General features: G+C 39.3%; 1 protein-coding gene across 5 annotated transcripts in view; it reads left to right on the top strand.

Annotated features, from left to right (window-relative positions):
- Positions 1 to 20,498, top strand: part of LOC136877567 (ornithine transcarbamylase, mitochondrial) — a 183,334-nt gene that overhangs the window by 119,077 nt on the left and 43,759 nt on the right. For all 5 annotated transcript variants that reach the window (XM_067151710.2, XM_067151711.2, XM_068228683.1 and 2 more), the window contains one exon: positions 14,065 to 14,228. In XM_067151710.2, the coding sequence (XP_067007811.2) occupies positions 14,065 to 14,228 (164 nt within the window). The remainder of the gene's footprint in view (positions 1 to 14,064; positions 14,229 to 20,498) is intronic.

Here is a 20,498-nt window from a genome sequence, read left to right as displayed (position 1 = left end):
CCGTAGCTTTCTCACAAGATACCTAGAATACGTTAATGCTACAAAGCACAACAAACATTCTGCGATGAGTGCTCACATGAGAGAGTCAAGGCCACCAATTTACAACTATAGAGAAAGACCTAAAAATTATAAAGAAAATAGAAAAAGGCAAACTAATGACAGAATTAGAAAATATTTATATCCTCTTAGACCAATATTTCAATAAAGAAAGAAGTTTAAATGACGAAATTGAAATAAGAAATCCGTTACACGAACAGTTACCTAAACTATTAAAGACGCTTAATCTAGAAAAAAGTAACTTTAACAAAGTTTTCATTCCCAAAACAACTAATAATCATGCAGCATTAAAGAACTCAACCCCTCCCTGCGCTCCTACTACATGTTCCCCTTCCAAAACCACACCCACAAACAATTCTCCTCTTACTCCTACTCCTCCCCTCAACCCCTTCCACCTCACTCTTACAACACAAGGAGTAGACACAGAACTGGCAGTCACCACATAACCTCGGATAACACCAAACTGACAAACAGCAATTGGAGGGCTAAGTGAAGTTTCTAAGCACACTCTTAACTAGCAACACAACTTCTGATTACTTACAAGATTCCTTTTCTTGTTACAGACATTCAACATGATAAACCAAGCAACAATTTTTACATTTACGTCCCTTTCAATCATGCCTTATCAAATCCATTAGTTCAACGTACGGTCACTGACATCTATAAGAACATATCTATTCAACAGCATTCGCCGAGGTCAACAAGCATCTAAATTTCTTAAAGACCAACATTCATCCTGTTACAAGTTCAATCATCAAACTGACGATAAATTAGAATCTTTATAGACTCTTATCCACAAGGGATAAATAATTTTTTTACCAGATCTCATTACCAAGAAAATCTTCAAATTTAGCTCCTAAGATTGATTTTCACGTCTTTCTAAGATTTTAGACATGATATATATATATTTTTATTTAATTTAATATTTTAGTACTCTTTCTTCCATAATTTTAATGTATCTTCCTATTAAGCACATGTAATTAAGGCATGTTTACAAAGATTTTGTATTTAAAGTTAAAAACTTTAATATTGTACATCTTAAGATTTTGTATTTTATGATATTCTGATAGAGTAAGTTTTAAGTTTGTGAAAAATGGTCTAATAGTTCTTAAGTCATTATTTATGTACATAACAATTATTTGAGATTCCGATTTGGCTGATGATGCTCTGTAATGGAGCGAAACATGTCCCATATATAACTTTTTAATTAATGAAGATATTTTAAATGTGACAACATTATAATGTATTGAACAGATGGATTCATAATAAAACTTGGTTATTGTATATCAGCAGATTTCAATACGGATTAAAACATGAGATTAATCACTTGCGATGCCTTCCTGATACCATGTGATTTTTTAGATGAAAATCTTAAACCAGGATTGACTGGTAGGAAGTCAACAGATAACCCACTGAACTAATCATGCCCCCACCATTTACCATATTGTACCTGGCGACAATTATATTTTTAATGCATAATATTGACTAAGCTAGAAAGCCATCAGTATCATATTATGATGTATAGCATTGTATAGATAACCACTCAACGACTTGTTTTTCTAAACTGTCTCTTTCCAAATATCTCATCACTATCACCTTCCAGAGCAGTCTAGGGAACTTGGAAGTTTTAAACTGAGGGTCTCAAATTGAACATTTATTTAATTTTGGAGACCTTAATCGATAGCAATCCTAATTCTACACATTAATACACTGAGCGGCATGAAAAACGCAACACTTTAATTTCTTTCAAAACTGAAATTTATGACACTAATCCACTATCTTATGTTAAAATATTGTGGTACGGTCCCATCTAAGTGTCTAAGAATGAAAAGAAAAGAGGATCATAAACAAATTGAACAAATTAAGCCAGAAATAATGAGTAAGCTCATAAAAGTAATGCACTTCTGGTTTGATGTTATACACTTCACACTTTCACTTCACAGACCTTGAAGACGATCTTGGGGACCTCTGTTCGCATCTTCAAAAGCGTGTATTGCCACCTCTTGCACCAATGACAGCATTCAACCTTTCAGGCATGCTCCTGATTAATGCTGTAATGTCCTGTGAGGAATCACCTCCCATTCTTCCAGGAGGGTGTTCCGTAGGTCCTGTAGGGTCTCTGGATAGTGCTGACGGGCTCTTCTCCCCAATAGGATTCAAATCAGGGCTTTGAGTAGGCTAAGCCATAGCACGAATCCCTGTTTCATCCAAGAACTCTTGCACAATTCTTGCAAAATGTGAGCATGCATTGTCGTGCATTAATGTAAAATCATCACCAACAAACGGAGCAAAAGGCACAACATGCTCCAGAAGGATTTCTTCCACATACCGATGTGCGGTAAGACTCCCATTCTCCATGAAGACCAAATCCGTCCTTGCAGCTGTATTGATTCCTGCCCACATCATCACAGAACCACCTTGAAATGGCGTTCTGAATTAGAATATGCAAGGGAAATACGTTTCCTCTGGCCTTCTCCAGACTCTCTCTCTCTTCTGTCAGGTGATCGGAGGTTAAATCATGACTCATCGGTGAACAATACTTGATCCCATTATTATACTATCCAGCCAAGATGTTCCCTTGCGAAACATAGTCGAACTGTGCGATGCTCTATCGTGAGTTCCAGACCTGTAGCAGGTCTTTTGAACTTAAGATTGGCTTCTTCTAGTCTTCTTCGAACGGTTCTCTCACTAATATTGAACCCTCCAACTTGGTGGAGTCTATTTTGTGCTTCAACGGCGGTGGTGTGACGGTTGCGGAGAACTTGAAGTTGTAAGAAGCGGTCATCTCTCTCCGATGTTGCTCTTCTAGGGCCTGATTCTGGTCTCCTTGCAAAGCCTCCAGTTTCCCTGTACCTTCGTTCGGTTCTGGAAATCGTGGAAGGTGTAGTCCTCAACACTTCTCCAACGCAGTGCATGCTGCGACCATCTTCTACAAAAGCAACAGCTTTTACAACTTGTTCAGAGCTTAACGGCATGTTTACTTCAGAAAGCTGATTAAGACAATCATAGAAAGATCCTGCAAACACGTGTGATTGAAAGGGGAACAATTAAAGGCACAACCATAAGCGCTACAAGAGTGGGATATCATTATTGGCTCACATCCAGCGATGTGTTTTCCAGATTGCACAGGGAAAAAACAATTGAGGCTAGTGCAATAAACAATCAACACTTCATTGTTTGCTCGCATAGCAATGACAGTAACATACCCCGTCTTAAAAAATTGGTTGAAGTGCTTCACTTTGATTAGATAGATAATTGCTCATCATTTATTGGGTGTTGTGTTTTTTGTTCTGCTCAGTGTATGATGTTTACTACAGCATATTGATAGTTTTTTGATGCAAGTTGGATAATGTGACAGTGCTTCACACTTTTTGCCTTGCATTTTTTGGTCTGGAATATAAATAGTGTTTCATAACATTTAATAGTTCCTTACAAGCTGCTCGTCTCAGTTTTTCGAATGAATGTGGAACACATTCTACACATACAAAGTTCGGGCCTATGAGCATATAAGTTTTGAGCTCAACAATGGATTTCAGTGCTTGTTGTAGTCTTCTTATGAGTTAGTATTCCCTGTGTACTGCTTGACCCAAAGCAAGAGGACTGTGCACAATGGGTTGTGTTGCTATTAGCTTGCATTTCAGGGTTGATGGATCTAAGCTCACTGACCAAAGAAATTATTCGAGTTTTACTTTCCCTGCCATTACGTGGAGTAAAATACAATGTCAGAATTGATATGCATGTAAATGGAGCCTATGGTTATAGGCCTACATAGCTTTAATCATATCATAGTAGCAGATGATGCTGCTTTGTTAGTTGCAGATAAATGATAACAGAGATATTTAATTCATTTGTAGAGGCTTTGTTAAAGTCGGAACCAAAAGAACTGGATGGTTTAAGTTAACAAATGGTGTAAAGCAAAGAAGTGCCCTCTCACCTCTTCTATTTATAGTGGTGATGGATGATATAATACAGAAGATAGCGCAGACCATTGGGGAGAGAAGAATGAAAGGAGTATTGTTTGCAGATGATCTACTAATATGGGGAAACAGTGAGAGTGAAGTGCGGGAACAGCTAAATGTAAGGGAGGGAGTTGTGTCATCTTATGGAATGAAGTTTTCAACACAAAAAAGTGAAGTGCTGGTAACGACACAGAATAAGAACCGAGCGTATAATGGCATGACATTAGGGGGAGATCGGTTGAAAAGAGCTGAAAGCTTTAAATATGTACCTAGGAAGTGTAATTGAAGAAAATGGAGGAAACAGGATGGAAATTGATGAAAGAGGAAGGTGAGCAAATGGATTCCTTAAGAGTGTGGGAGGATTGATATGGAACAGGGATGTACCACAGAGATAGAAAGGAATTAAGTACAAGACTTATTTTGTGCCAATTTTGACACATGGATCAGAAATATGGGTGATGGAGAGGAATAAAAGTAGAATACAAGCAGTGGAAATGAAGTTTAGAAGTGCTGAACAAGAATAGATAGTCAGAAATAAGAGAGTTTGGGAAATGGAAAATGAGGTACCCCTACAGGAAAAGATAGAAAAGTCAAGGCTGCAGTGGTATGGACATGTTAAGAGAATGGGAGAGGAGGGGATACCAAGAAAGATGTTAGAAATGGAGTTGAAGAAAAGGAGACCTAGAGGAAGACATAGGGACAGACAGCTGAAAGGTGTAAAGAAGAGCATCGAGGCAAAAGGAGGGAACTGGACGACAGTGAGAGAAGACAAGTGGTGGATGGACAAAAAACCTGTGGTTGGAAACTGCTCCAGATGATGATGATGATGATGATGATGATGATGATGGTGAAGAGGCTTCAGACTGAATGTTAAAAGGCATAACAGTCGGTAATTAAAATGCATGTAAATTTTCCCCCATGTTTCCATATAGCATAGTAGTTCATTTACTCAGAAAATACACATTGACAGAATTTTTCCTTCGCATTTGATATACCATTTAAACATTATTTGCCAAATATATCATCATTAAAAGCTCTCGGGGGAGCCTGCTAACCCCTAGAATGTGCGTCCCCCGGTGGCGGATAGGGGGACCCTACAATTAAGTAGGGCTGGTTGAAATACCCAATACAACCTGTGGACCAACAGGCAGCCCAGTTTCTGGAGGCTTTAAAATACTGGGACACCCTCTCTCCAGGGGTTACAAATATGGAGGGCCCAAGCCCAGGGTATGGGTGATGACCCCAACGGCATCAGTGGCGGAGAAGGTGGACTTCGGTGCGGCGTCGGTGGCGGAAGAGGGAACTTGTAGCGTCTGTACTCCAGAGGAGCAGCACAGAAGGTGTCTGTATTCCAGTGGAGCGGCCAAAAACAACACCTGGCAGTAGGTATAAAATGCCTTTGGGAGTGGTGACCCCATCGTAATAATAGCCTGTATATGGTATGGTACTAGGAAATAAACCTCCAGAAAGGCTAGGGTGTCCCGTGCTTCAGCGACATGCAAAAATGAAATGGCATATGGCTTTTAGTGCTGGGAGATCCCAGGACGGGTTTGGCTCACCAGGTGCAGTTCTTTTGATTTGACGCCCGTAGGCTACCTGCGCGTCGTGATGAGGATGAAATGATGATGAAGGCAGCACATACACCCAGCCCCCGTGCCAGAGAAATTAACCAATGATGGTTAAAATTCCCGACCCTGCCGAGAATCGAACCCAGGACCCTTGTGACCAAAGGCCAACACGCTAACTATTTAGCCATGGAGCCGGACAGTGGTGTGCAGTTCTCAGGGTACTGGGGGAACTGTGAAAAATGGGCGACTAGTAACTAACATTAAGATAGCAACAGTAAATCTTATGACCCTGACAGGAAAGGTGGAGGAAGTAGTAGATTTCATGGAGAAAGAGAAGGTGGAAATGATGGGGCTGAGTGAAGTGGGATGGAAAGGCAACAGAAGGAAGAAATTGAGGAAAAGATACACATTATACTGGAGTGGTGGCCAAGAGGCAATAAATGGAGTGGGACTAATCATTTCGAAGCAATTGGAGGAGTACAGTATATTGAATGTGTGAGTGACAGAATAATGAAGATTAGACTAAAGATGGAGAATTAAGTGATGGACTTCATTCAAGTGTATGCACTACAGATGGCAAACAGGGAAGAACATATTGAAGGATTCTTGGAGAAAGTAGAAAGAGAAATTTCAGGTATGGAAATAGTTATTGTGGGAGATATGAATGCACTGGTCGGAAACGAGAGACAAGGAAAGGAAGAAGTCATTGGACCATATTGATATGGGAAAAAGAATCATGAAGGAGAGGAACTAGTGGACTTCTGTGAAAGGAATGGACTTATAGTGGGAAATACATGGGTTCAAAAGAAAAACAGCAGGAAAATTATGAGATATGGGTGGGGTGACAAAAGAACAAAAAACAAATCACAGGAATTTGATGGATGTGACAGCTTTACCATTTGGGGACCATAGAGTTGTGATGGTGAAATTACAGTTGGGAAAAATGGAAAAGCTAAAAGAGATAAGAGAAAGAAAAATAATATAGAAATTGAAAGACAAAAGTGTACAGGAAAATTTTCAGGAGAGATTGAAGCAACAAATTCCAGTTACTGAAATGGAAAATGTAGAAGAGGAGTAGGCCAATTTTAAAAATAAATTTTTATTTAGCAGAGAGTGCTTGTGGCAAGACATCTACAAGAGTGAAAGAAAAGGAGACACCGTGGAGAATGAGGAAGGGAGGAAAGTGGTGAAAGAAAAGAAGACAGCCTGGTGAGAATGGAACCGAGATCAAACAGAAAAAAGCAAAAGGAAGTATCTCAACAGTAAACAGAGATGTAAGAAGCTGGTAGGAGCAGAAATAAAGAAGAGTTGGGAAGAATTTACACAAAAAATGGAAGCGGATGTAAGTAGCAGTGGACTTATAAGAAGTAAGAGGACAGAAAGAGTTACCACAAAGCTAGTGAAGAGGGAAGATGGGGAACTGTTAACACACCCAGAAGAGATAAAGAGAAGATGGAAGGAGTATTTTGATAAGCTATTGAATGTGAACAATTGTATGGGAAAGATTTGAGTAGAAGCAATACAGTGTGAGGACTCAACAACAGAGGATGATATAACAATGCGGGAGGTGGAGTTAGCGATGCAAAAGATGAAGATGGGAAAAGCAACAGGGATGGATGAAATCAGTGTGGAAGTTGATAAAGGCTGCTGGACCTGTTGGTAATGCAATGGTTGTACCGACTACTAAATTGTATGTGGAAACGCAAATGTGTACCAGAAGACTGGAAAAAAGGGATAATAATGCCAGTGTGTAAGAAAGGGGACAAGAAAGTTTGTGGTAACTATAGAGGAATCACGTTTATATGTTGTTGTTGGGTATTCAGCCCGAAGGCTGGTTTGAGCCTAGGAGTTACTGAAGAGGCACACTAGGGAAATGAGGAGTGAGGTAGTTCCCCGTTGCTTAAAATACTGGAAAGGATATTAGAAAGAAGAATGAGAAGAAAGATTGAAGGAGAGTTACAAGAGGAACAATATGGCTTCAGGAGTGGAAGATCTACAGTGGACCCAATCTTTAGTATGAGACATTTGGTGGATAAGAACTGGGAATATGAAAAGGATCTGGTCATGACTTTCATAGATATAGAAAAGGCATATGATAGAGTACCCAGAGAGAAGGTTTGGGAAACCATGGTTAAAAAGAGACTTGGAAGAGAAATGTTAGAAATGGTGCAAGCAATGTACAACTGTGTTAGCAGATTACTGACCCCAGTTGGATATACAGAATGGTTTAGGAATAAGACTGGACTAAGACAGGCGAGTGTGCTGTCACCTCTTTTGTTTATTATGGTCATGGACGAAATTGTAAAGGAAACAAAGGAAGCCTATGAAGATAAAGAGATGAAGATACTGCTATTTGCAGATGATGTTGTGATCTGCAGAAAGGACTGCAAAGAAGTGGAACATCAACTAGATGTACTGAACGGAAAATTGAGAAGTATGGCACGAAAATCAGTACAGAGAAAAGCAAGACTATGATGTTGTCGAGAGGGGAAAGGCAAGGAAAGGGCACTGTGAAAATTGGAAGTCAGTCTGGAAATTGTGGACAGCTTTAAATACCTAGAAAGTAAATTAACGCAAAATGCTAGGGTGGACATGGAGATTAGCAGGAGGGAACAGCAGGGTAATGCATTCTACCAAAGACTAAGAAAACTTGTTTGGAGCAAAGAGGTACCAAGGAAAAGTAAAGAGATAATGTACAAAATGTACTATGTACCCACGCTGACTTGTGCAGCTGAGACTTGGACTTTGACTAGCAGGTAAGAGAGTAGAATTCAAGCCAGTGAGATGAAATTCCTAAGAAGTATGATAAGAAAGACAAGGAAAGACAGAGTGAGAAATTAAGATATTAGAAAGGAAATTGGGATAGGAAATCTAAATGAGAGAGTTGAAAAGAATAAACTAAGGTGGTTTGGACATGTAAAGAGGATGGAGGAGAATAGAATTCCAAAACAGATGCTGGAGGCAAAGTGTGAGGACAAGAGAGCAAGAGGAAGCCCTAGAACAAGGTGGATTGAATCAGTGAAGAGCAGCATAAGAAGATGAAATTTAGACTGGGACAAGATCGTGGAAGAGGAATGGTGGAAGGAAAGAGGAAGATGGAGAAGTACCACAAATACCCCGACCCGGCAGGAGCTGGATAAGAGGAAATGATCATGATCATTATCATCATCATTGAAAAGTCTTAAAATAAATACTCAGTCATCTTATTAAACACTTCATGAAGAGGTCTCTTAATGAGGTATCTCAATTTCAATTGTATTTTACCTATAAACACTTTTTAGAAGAATAGTTGAAGGTAGAATGCATTTTGTTTGGTGTGTTCATGATACAACCTGCATGATGTGTTTTCTTTCATTTGTGTGATTTTCGGCATCACCAGCATCTTTATTGTGCCCACAGTGGCGTTGCATGGGAATTTCCTGGGTGTTGCTGGTGTAAACTGATACAGTTGAGGAGAGGACGAAGTTCTTTTGAGCATTCTGCTAATATTTTATGGGGGGCGGGGGGGAATCATTTTGAAAAATACAGTAATATGAAGAGTAATAGAATTATAAGAAGAGTAATAATTAATGTAGAAAAAATTACTGGAAAGTAATGTAGTTGAAGATCCGCCAGAAGTTGTGTTGCGTTCGTCGATCCTTTTCAAGAATACCATACTTAAAAGTCTTGATCATTTTTCATTACCGCACAGCCATGGTTATTCTGTATATCATGGTACGTTAAAATGTCTTTCAAAACCTGCATATGATTTAGTTTTCAAGTATTTTATTCAGGAGTTTGTCTGTCATTCAATATATTACTACTTACATTACATATATACATACATTATCATTATAGACTGTTATGCCTTTCAGTGTTCAGTCTGGAAGCCTGTGTGAATTTACTAAACGTCGCCACAATCCTCGATTTGCAACTAGTGTTGTGGCCTCATTTAGTTCTATACCTCTTATCTTTAAATCGTTAGAAACCGAGTCTAATCATGGTCGTCTTGGTCTACCTCTACTTCTCTTACCCTCCATAACAGAGTCCATTATTCTCCTAGGTAACCTATCCTCCTCCATTCGCCTCACATGACCCCACCACCAAAGCCGGTTTATGCATACAGCTTCATCCATCGAGTTCATTCCTAAATTAGCCTTGATCTCCTCATTCTGAGTACCCTCCTACCATTGATCCCACCTGTTTGTACCAGCAATCATTCTTGCTATGTTCATGTCTGTTACTTCTAACTTATGAATAAGATATCCTGAGTCCACCCAGCTTTCGCTCCCGTAAAGCAAAGTTGGTCTTAAAACAGACCGATGTAAAGATAGTTTCATCTGGGAGCTGACTTCCTTCTTACAGAATACTGTTGATCGCAACTGCAAGCTCACTGCATTAGCTTTACTACACCTTGATTCAATCTCACTTACTATATTACCATCCTGGGACAACACACAACCTAAATACTTGAAACTATCGACCTGTTCTAGCTTTGTATCACCAATCTGACATTCAGTTCTGTTGAATTTCTTACATACTGACATCAATGTAGTCTTCGAGAGGCTAGTTTTCATACCATACTCATTGCACCTATTTTCAAGTTCCAAGATATTAGACTGCAGGCTTTCGGCACAATTTGCCATTAAGACCAAGTCGTCAGCATAGGCCAGACTGCTTACTATATATCCACCTAACTGAATCCCTCCCTGCCATTTTATACCCTTCAGCAGATGATCCATATAAACTACGAATAACAAAGGTGAAAAATTACAGCCTTGTCTAACCCCGGAAATTACCCTGAACCAAGAACTCATTCTACCATCAATTCTCACTCAAGCCCAATTGTCAACATAAATGCCTTTGATTGATTTTAATAATCTACCTTTAATTCCATAGTCCTCCAATATAGCGAACATCTTTTCCCTCGGTACCCTGTTGTATGCTTTCTCTAGATCTACGAAACATAAACACAACTGCCTATTCCTCTCGTAGCATTTTTCAATTACCTGGCGCATTCTGAAAATCTGATCCTCACAGCCTCTCTGTGGTCTGAAACCACACTGGTTTTCATCTAACTTCCTCTCAACGACTGATCGCACCCTCCCTTCCGAGATGCCAGTGAATACTTTGCCTGATATACTAATCAGTGAGATACATCGATAGTTGTTGCAATCCTTCCTGTTCCCTTACTTATAGATAGGTGCAGTTACTGCTTTTGTCCAATCTGAAAGTACCTTACCAACAGTCCATGCTAATTTTACTACTCTATGAAGCCATTTCATCCCTGCCTTCCCACTATACTTCACCATTTCAGGTCTGATTTCATATATTCCTGCTGCTTTATGACAATGGAGTTTATTTACCATCCTTTCCACTTCCTCAAGCGTAATTTCAGCAACATCATTTTCCTCCTCCCCATGAGCTTGGCTGTTTGCAACACCACCAGGATGATTTCCTTTTACATTGAGATGTTCAAAATATTTCCTCCACCTCTCCAGTGATTCCCTGGGATCTATTATGATTTCACCTGAATTACTCAAAACACTGTTCATTTCCTTTTTCCTCTCCCTTCCTAAGATTCTTTATTACTGTCTAGAAAGGTTTCCCTGCTGCTTGACCTAGCTTTTCTAGGTTATTACTAAAATCTTCCCACGACTTATTTTTGGATTCAACAACTATTTGTTTTGCTCTGTTTCTTTCATCTACGTACAAATCCCTGTCTCCCTCGGTCCTTGTTGGGAGCCATTTCTGATAAGCCTTCTTTTTGTGTTTACAAGCTGCTCTAACTTCATCATTCCACCAAAATATTCGCCTTTTCCCATCTTTACACACAGTTGTTCCTAGGCATTCCCTTGCTGTTTCTACTACAGCATCCCTGTATGCCACCCATTCACTTTCTATATCCTGAACCTGCTTACTGCTACTGTTCGAAACTTTTCACTAATCATATCCATGTACTTCTGTCTAATTTCCTCGTCCTGGACATTTTCTACCCTTATTCGTTTGCAGACAGATTTCACTTTCTCTACCCTAGGCCTAGAGATACTTAGTTCACTACAGATCAGATAGTGGTCTGTATCATCAAAAAATCCCCGGAAAACTCGTACATTCCTAACAGATTTCCTGAATTCAAAGTCGGTTAAGATATAGTCTATTATGGATCTGGTACCCCTAGCCTCCCATATGCAGCAGTGAATAGCCTTATGCTTGAAGAATGTATTTGTAACTGCTAACCCCATATTAGCACAGAAGTCCAGCAAACGCTTCCCATTCCCATTAGCTTCCATATCTTCCCCACATTTACCAATCACCCTTTCGTATCCTTCAGTTCTATTCCCAACTCTCGCATTGAAATCGCCCATTAGCACTATTCTATCCTTGCTGTTGACCCTGACCACGATGTCACTCAATGCTTCATAAAACTTGTCAACTTCATCCTCATCTGCACCCTCACATGATGAATACACGGAGACAATTCTAGTCCTAATTCCTCCAACTGACAAATCTACCCACATGCCCTTCCCTTTCTAACACCCGTCAAGTACACTTTATAATCTCTTATTACTTCCTCGTTATCTCCCCTTACCCGAATATCACTTACTCCTAGCACATCCAGATGCATCCTCTTTGCTGACTCAGCCAGTTCTTTCTTTTTTCCATAAGCCCCATTAATATTTATAGCTCCCCATCGAATTCCATTTCGTTCGCCAAGTTGTTTCCAAGGAATCCCTCGCCTGTCAAATGGGAGTGGGACTCCGTTACTCCCATAGGTCCGAGGCCTGCTTAAAACGTTCTGAGCTTGGTAAATTCATGAAGCAGGATGCTACCCTACTTGCACATAGTCCAAGTGAGGATCTTTCCTCTAACGGGTTATGGACCACCAGTGAATTGTATAGTCCTAGCCGGCTGAGCACAAGGAGGGCCATGATGCAGAATATGTCCGAGATGCCCACTCCTATTCCATAGCAACTGGTATCCCGACACTCAGGACCACTTACTAGGCCTCTCAGCCGTTGCCCATGGTTCACGAACTAGGACGTGACTACAGTAACCTACAACCATGAACTACTTACTACTTTTCTTACTAAATGGTCATGATCCTAAGGAATAGTTTAAAAGGCTCTCTGTACCAGTCACAATCATAGGAGAATACTTCACCAGTCAATTTAGAAACCATGCTTGGAGAGTATAGGAGAAGGAAGAAAAAACATAATAATTATTTGCCTTTGTGTCTAACCACCAAATAATTCATGACACCAAGTATGGCACACTGTCAGTGTGGCACTGAAGGTCACTGACACCCAACCTGGGTGAGTTTGCCATAGAAGCTCTGCAGGCAACATGTGGCGTAAATCAGAAACATTGAAGATGTTTTGTGTATGTACTATGTATCTGTTCAGTTCTTCGGTGCTAAATGCCAATCATATCTTTCCCGTCATGTGTTAAGGAAATCTGGTGTATTTCAATTGTTGATAGAAAATATAAATGGTTTAAATGGAATATACCTAATTTCTGTGTTTATTTATGTTGCCAGTGGCAACACTGGCAACATAGACGCCACGTGCCTGATTGCTCATTTTGTTTCATTTGTATGAATATGAGGCTTGCCTCTGTGGTGTAATGTTTAGTGTTATTAGCTGCCTGCCCTGGAGGCCCGGGTTCGATTCCCGGCTCTGCCACGAAATTTGAAAAGTGGTACGAGAAGTTGAATGGGGTCCACTGAGCCTTGGGAGTAGGCGGCGGGGGGGAGGGGGTTTGATTCCCACCTCGCCATCCTCGAAGTGGTTTTCTATGGTTTCCCACTTCTCCTCCAGGCAAATGCCGAGATGGTACCTAACTTAAAGCCATGGCCGCTTCCTTCCCTCTTCCTTGTCTATCCCTCCCAATCTTCCCATCCCCCAATAAGGCCCCTGTTCAGCATAACAGGTGAGGCCTCCTGGAAGGGGTACTGGTCCTCCTCCTCCTCCTCCTCCTCCTCCTCCTCCTCAGGTGTATCCCTGAGCCAATGTCTCACACTCCAAGACACTGCCTTTGAGGCTGTAGAGGTGGGATCCCTTGTGGAGTTCGAGGGACAAACCAACCCTGGAATTAAACAGATAATGATGATTGTATAAATATGAGACTATCAACACAGTAAAGTACTTTATTACATGTTGTGACATCAGTTACATCACCAATATTCTATCTGGCTCGATGAAGGAGTTACATGTTGTGACATCAGTTACATCACCAATATTCTATCTGGCTCGATGAAGCAGTGGTAGCTTACTATCCTTTGTTCCGAAAGGTCCCAGGTTTGATTCCCGATGGTTAACTCGTAGGTCTGTGTTTCTCTGCAACTTGCATACAATACACCTACTGGGACTTCTTTTCAACAATTGGAGACTCCATCTAAGTGCCATGCTTTCATTCTGCCTAATATGGTCAGCATTCAGGCTATGATAGCCACACAAATTATTATGACAGTTTTGTTGAGTGTTACCTTTTTTGTTTCATAGGCAATGGATCTCCTGCAAAACCATAATGCCACCATCCTGCTGAATGCTCCCCATCTGAAGGTCCAGGTTGCAGTAACAAATGCTATAAGACTCCTTGGTGCCACTGTCAATGTTATTGTTGACAAACGCTGGGAGACATTAGCCAGTGTGTGTGATGGTGGAAGGTTGGTTAGTATGTGTTTGTGTGTGGTTTTACAAATATCTTTCTATCTGTTGAAGATTAAAGTCAGTTTATTTGAATTGTGGATGCCATCATGTTAACATGATTATAATGTAATTTTAATGCACAGGTAGGCAAAGAAAAAGTTTTCAGCAAAACAGTAGGGGCATATCCGGCACACAAAAGAACAAACAAAAATGGCATGAGACTACTTCATCTCTGTAAATCCTTTCACCTAAAATTAATGTCGACCTTCTTTAAGAAACTTCCAAGAAAGGCTAAAACATGGGTGTCGCCAAATCCGATGTTAGGTGAGTTTCAGTTGGACCCTGTAGCTATTTCTCAAGAAAGTATTAAGGAAATTATGAATGTTAAAGTAATAAGAAGTGGGGAGTTTGACTCCGATCATTACCTCTCTAAAATTAAGCTAAAGCTTCTACCTCGCAGGAATCAAAGAAGGCTGAGAAAATTAATGAAATACAACATAGATAGGCTCAACATTACACAAGCAACTATAGAAAACTTTCAGGAAGAAATTAAAATAACTCAGTATGGCAAATGGCCAGAATTATCTAAACAGATTAATAGTGCAGCGAAGAAAGTATTTGGATCAGTTAAAACTAAAAAAAAACTATTGTGGAATAACATATATGAGGAAGCACTTATGAAAAGAGTGAAAAAGTGGAAAAAATGGAAATGTTCTGGAAAGAATGAACACTGAGCTATTTAAACAACAAAGAAAGGAAACAACAAGAATAATAAGGCAGGTTAAAAGATCTTTTGAAAAATCGCAGCTAGTAGAAATTGAGAATAATTTTGTAAGAAATAACTCCCGAAATTTCTATCAGACCTTTAAGAATAACCTGAAAGGTTATCAGTCCCGGAGCATTTGCTTCAGAGATGCAAATGGTAATATTGGCCTTAACAATGCCGAGAATTGTGAGATTCTGGCAAAACACTTCGAACACCTGCTGAACTGCCCTGAGCCAAATCATAAATTAGAATTTTCAGAAATTCAGGAAAATCTAGAAGTTGATTCACCTCCAACAGCGGAAGAAATAAAGGAAGCAATAAAAAATCTTAAAAATAACAAAGCTAGTGGGGAAGACTCCATAACAGCTGAACTTTTAAAATGGGCTGAACCAAAAATTATAGAAGATTTACAAATAATCTTTGAAGAAATTTGGGAAACAGAAAAGATCCCAGAGGATTGGAAAGTGGCTCTAATACACCCATTACACAAGAAGGGTAACAAGCAGGATGTCAACAACTACAGAGGTATATCTCTCTTGCCAGTTGCTTACAAGATATTCTCAACAATACTACTAAATAGAGTAAAATCGACACTGGACAGTCAATTGGGTGAATATCAAGCTGGATTTAGAGAAGGAAGATCTTGCTCCGAACAGATTTTCAACCTGAAATCTATAATTCGACACAGATTAATAAACTCCAAAGACATAGTTGTAACATTTATTGACTTTAAAAAAAGCCTTTGACTCTGTTGATAGGGAAACCCTAGATAAAGTAATCCGTGAATTTGGAGTTAAAACTAAATTGGCAAACCTAATTCGTGAAACACTTACAGACACTATCTCGAAAGTAAAATTTATGGGTGAAGTATCTCGACCTTTCAAAATAAATACAGGTGTCAGGCAGGGCGATGGTCTATCTCCCCTCCTTTTCAATTGTGTCATGGAGAAAATTGTAAGAATTTGGAATGAAAAACTGAAAGAATCTAAAATATTGCCACTCATGCTGGGGAAGAAGAACAAAGGTGTTGCAATAAATTGCCTAGCATTTGCAGATGACTTTGCCATACTTTCAGAAAGCCTTACAGATGCAGCAATGCAAGTCAATCTTCTTGAAAAGACAGCCAACATGACAGGCTTGAGAATCTCTGCCGAGAAAACAAAATTTTTGACGAATATAAAAAGTGCCCCAAAGTTTTTAGCAACAGATATTGGTCGAATAGAAAAGGTAAAGAAATTCAAATATTTGGGTGAGACAATTCAAGAAAATGGTTTAGAAAAATCTGCTATAGAGGAGAGGATACAAAAGATGGAAAGAGCGTACGGTATAACTAAGAATACCTACAACAAAAAGTGCTTATCAAGAAAACTTAAAATAAAGCACTACAACACAGTAGTGAAACCAGAATGCCTTTATGACAACGAATGTCTAGCACTGAACTACAAGCTTGATAAATTAGAAATATTAGAAAGAAGAATTATAAGGAAAATATTAGGTCCTCCAAGAATTACAGAGTTTTGGAAATTAAGAAGTAACAATGAAATTTACCAGAACGTAGAAAACATATCAGAAACAATAAGAAAAAGGAGATTGCTATCTCTTGGACACATTTACAGAATGGATGACAATAGACAAACTAAACGAATCTTCAAGTACCTTTGGGAAAAGAAATCAACTACCACCTGGATTCAAGAAGTCAAGAAAGACCTGGAAAGGAACAACATACAAGAAGAAGATTTATTGGAAAGAAAGATTTTTAGGAAGAAAGTCTTACAAATGGAAGGATTCCAAGGGAGGAAGGAAAAGAAAACAGGCACAAAGTGGACTGAAGACAGGAAAAAGAAACACAGTGAAACAATGAAAGAATACTGGAAGAAAAGGAAAGAACAACTAAGGAGGAACAATTGAAATTGTAACGTGGTCCTTAGAAGGCCGGAACGCAAGAAGAAGAAGAAGAAGAAGAAAATGTTTTTAAAATCACAAAGTGCTGGGAAATATTTTGTTTGAATTAATTGTCTAGTTTGAAGTATTTTTCATTGTCACAATTACCTATGGATTCTGGAAATGTATTGGTTCATATCTCACTGTCAGTAAACCTCGATGTGGTTTTCCGTTGCCTCTCACTTCTACTTCAGGAAAACTCGGGGATGGTTTGTTTCTTAAGGCCATGAGAACTTACATCTCAACCTTAGTTGTAATTAATTACAAATATCTATACCTCACCTCCGTGGCTCAGACGGCAGCGCATCGGCCTCTCACCGCTGGATACCGTGGTTCAAATCCCGGTCACTCCATGTGAGATTTGTGCTGGACAAAGCGGAGGCGGGACAGGTTTTTCTCTGGGTACTCCAGTTTTCCCTGTCATCTTTCATTCCAGCAACACTCCATTATCATTTCATAGCATTTATCACTCATTAATAAATCACCTTGGGAGTGGCGACCCCATTGTAATAACAGCCTATATATGTTTCATTCATTACATCCCTGACCCGGTCAATGACTGGAAACCAGGCTGTAGGTTTTCATTTTTCATCTATACCTCAATAACACTAATTGAACAGAAGGAATTAAAACTTCGAAAAAGTAAGTGGGACTGTTGACTACAGTGACTTAAACTCTAAAAGGAAGTAGAAACCACAACAATAGTATCATTTGAAAAAATTTATTAAATCAAAATGCCCTCTACACCATAAGATATAGGCTATATATATATTTTTTTTTTAACTTGTGGACCATACAGCCCATTAAGGGTGTTGGCTCAACAAGATGTCTGCAGTCCAGTCAGATGACCTGTAGATATTGTAAAGATTTCCTTCATTGTATTGCTTGGCTTTTATGACAATGTCTGCTGTCTCTCATATTAGACAGTTTGAACTCGCTGAGCTAGCTTGAACTGGCTGGGAAGCATACCACATGTACAGCTCAGGGCTGGGTATGATGAAATAATAATGCTCTATTTTTATTTATTTTTTATAGTTTTTATGGATATAGAAAGGGAAATTAACCCTCTGAAATGCTCTCCTGTATACAGCCAAACTTTGATATCTCAAAGTGCTTGCGGAGGTTGAAAATATTTTGAGTAATTGAAAATTCGAGGTACCAGTATAGAAAAACTGGATATTACTTCCACTCTACAAAAAACAGTATCAACTTTACTTCATAATTTTGTCACCAAGACCACAATTTTTTTCTACATTTACATTAGTTTGGGTTTCTACTACTAATAATATTATTTTGATATTTTAATTATATTTTTAATATTATTCCTTCCTTATCCCATCTTTTCCACTTGCACTTCTCAGCACATGTTTTTCCTCCATGGCACCGATATTACTGTTCTGTAAGGGCTTGCTTGAGTAATTAAAGAAGTGAGAAACTTCCAACTTACTTTTTTTTTTTTTTTTGCATTATGTCTCACTGACACAGACAGGTCTTATAGCGACGATGGGATAGGAAAGGCCTAGGAATGGGAAGGACGCAGCAGTGGCCTTAATTAAGGTACAGCCCCAGCATTTGCCTGGTGTGAAAATGGGAAACCACAGAAAACCATCTTCGGGGCTGCCGACAGTGGGGTTCGAACCCACTATCTCCCGGGTGCAAGCTCACAGCTGCGCGCCCCTAACCGCGCAGTCATTTCGCCCAGTAACTTACATATCACCCTGTAAAGTGAACAACTTGCTGAGGGATACGAAGTAGCTAAAGTAGGGTGTTAAGCTGCTATGATACGCGGTTACTCAAGGTTGCAAGGTGCTGTATCATTAAGTTGCTATAGCATGCATCTAGTCAAAGAGTAAACTCTTCTGATGAAAATGAAGAGAATGCTTATTCTTGTATAGGGAAATGACTTTAGTTCAGGTTTCTGTTAATGAACTACAGTAGTTATAACTTATGTGAAGATAAGCGTAAACTTCTGCATAACTTCGAGTTAGAGAAAAATATTTTATTTAGGCTTGATATATCCTTTTGGATATCGAAAAACTCAGGTTACAGAACTCTGAATTATAGACAATATTTAACACATAACAAAATTCCGTTCTGAAACAGGAAACAACAATTCCTCCAAGGAATAGAGATTCGAGTTATAGAAGTTTTATTGTATTTGCATTTAGTTCTGCACCATAGTGGGTTAGGTGTTCACCTCGTATGATCAAGGATGCAGGATTGAATCCCACTGGTGTTGGTTGACCTTCATTTTTATGCTTAATTATTTAATATGCTCTCCTATCATTCTCAGAACAGTCAACGGTGGGGTTCGAATCTGCTCATCTCCTGCAGGCAGAGCTTGGTTCCATAGCTGTAGCGTGTTAACATGCACGACCACTCCACTTGGTTATTATTTAAATTGTTTATTTTAATCATGGTGGTTCCATCTTGTCCGTATTGACTTACATTCAATTTCTATGAAGCACTTTTCCGCCTTGTCAATACTTTACATTTTATTATAATTTTCTACCGTACATGTTTCGAGAGCTCAACTGCTTTCTTCCTCAGTGGTGCAAAAACATCAGACAAAATTCTTGGACTTGATGCATTTATACAATAGAGTCATCAACAAAACAAATTGTACATAAATCTTGAAATCGTTAAAATATCTCTTTTGTGTCTAAACTGTTCATGTACACTTACTATGTCATTTAGTAAAACTTAATAGGTTTTATTTATTTTATGACTTAAAAATTATTCTATTTTTAAAGTTTTACTAAATGACATAGTAAGTGTAAGTGAACAGTTTAGACACAAAAGAGATATTTTAACGATTTCAAGATTTATGTATAATTTGTTTGGTTGATGACTGTATTGTACAAATGTGTCAAGTCCAAGGATTTTGATGGTTGTTTTTGTACCACTGAGGAAAAGAGCAGTTGAGCTCTCGAAACATGTACAGTAGATAATTATAATAAAGTATTGACAAGACGGAAAAGTGTTCCATCATCGAAAATCGTCAGGGCTGCCGACAGTGGGGTTCGAACCCACTATCTCCCAGATCCAAGCTCACAGCTGCTCACCCCTAACTGCACAGCCAACTTGCCCAGTTTTAATTCCTTTTGTCATGTGGATGGAATTACTCTAACTGCTTAATGCCTATGACATGTTTGAGCCAATGTCGTCTTCTCCACCATCTAGGAGAAATTGTAAGATTCTTTCCTCTCCTCCTTACGATATCTCACTTATTAGCATTTATTATTACTATTAATGTAGTTATTATCATCATCACCCTAGTATCATGAAACAAAGGGTAAAGGGCTTGAATGCACTAATGCTCAATTTCATAAAGCAGTGTACGTTGGAGGAATGACCTTCAGATAATACTACACTATTGTCGCGGCCACGAAATTAGGCGGGTGAGGAAAACTGTGCTGTCGTCAGATATGGGAATGGCGAAGCGACAGATGGTCGAGAGTCGCTTACCCCCGGACACGGATTGGCAACGCTGATCGTGCAGTGCTGTCAAACTGAAGCCCATCCGCTCCAGGCCATCTTACCCGAGTCATTCCCTGTCAAGCAGCTGTTGAGCTCGCAC

The sequence above is a fragment of the Anabrus simplex genome, chromosome 7, assembly GCF_040414725.1.
Source record: "Anabrus simplex isolate iqAnaSimp1 chromosome 7, ASM4041472v1, whole genome shotgun sequence".
Lineage (NCBI taxonomy): Eukaryota > Metazoa > Arthropoda > Insecta > Orthoptera > Tettigoniidae > Anabrus > Anabrus simplex.
Note: the sequence above shows the minus strand (reverse complement) of the source record. Positions and strands in the feature narration are given on the sequence as shown.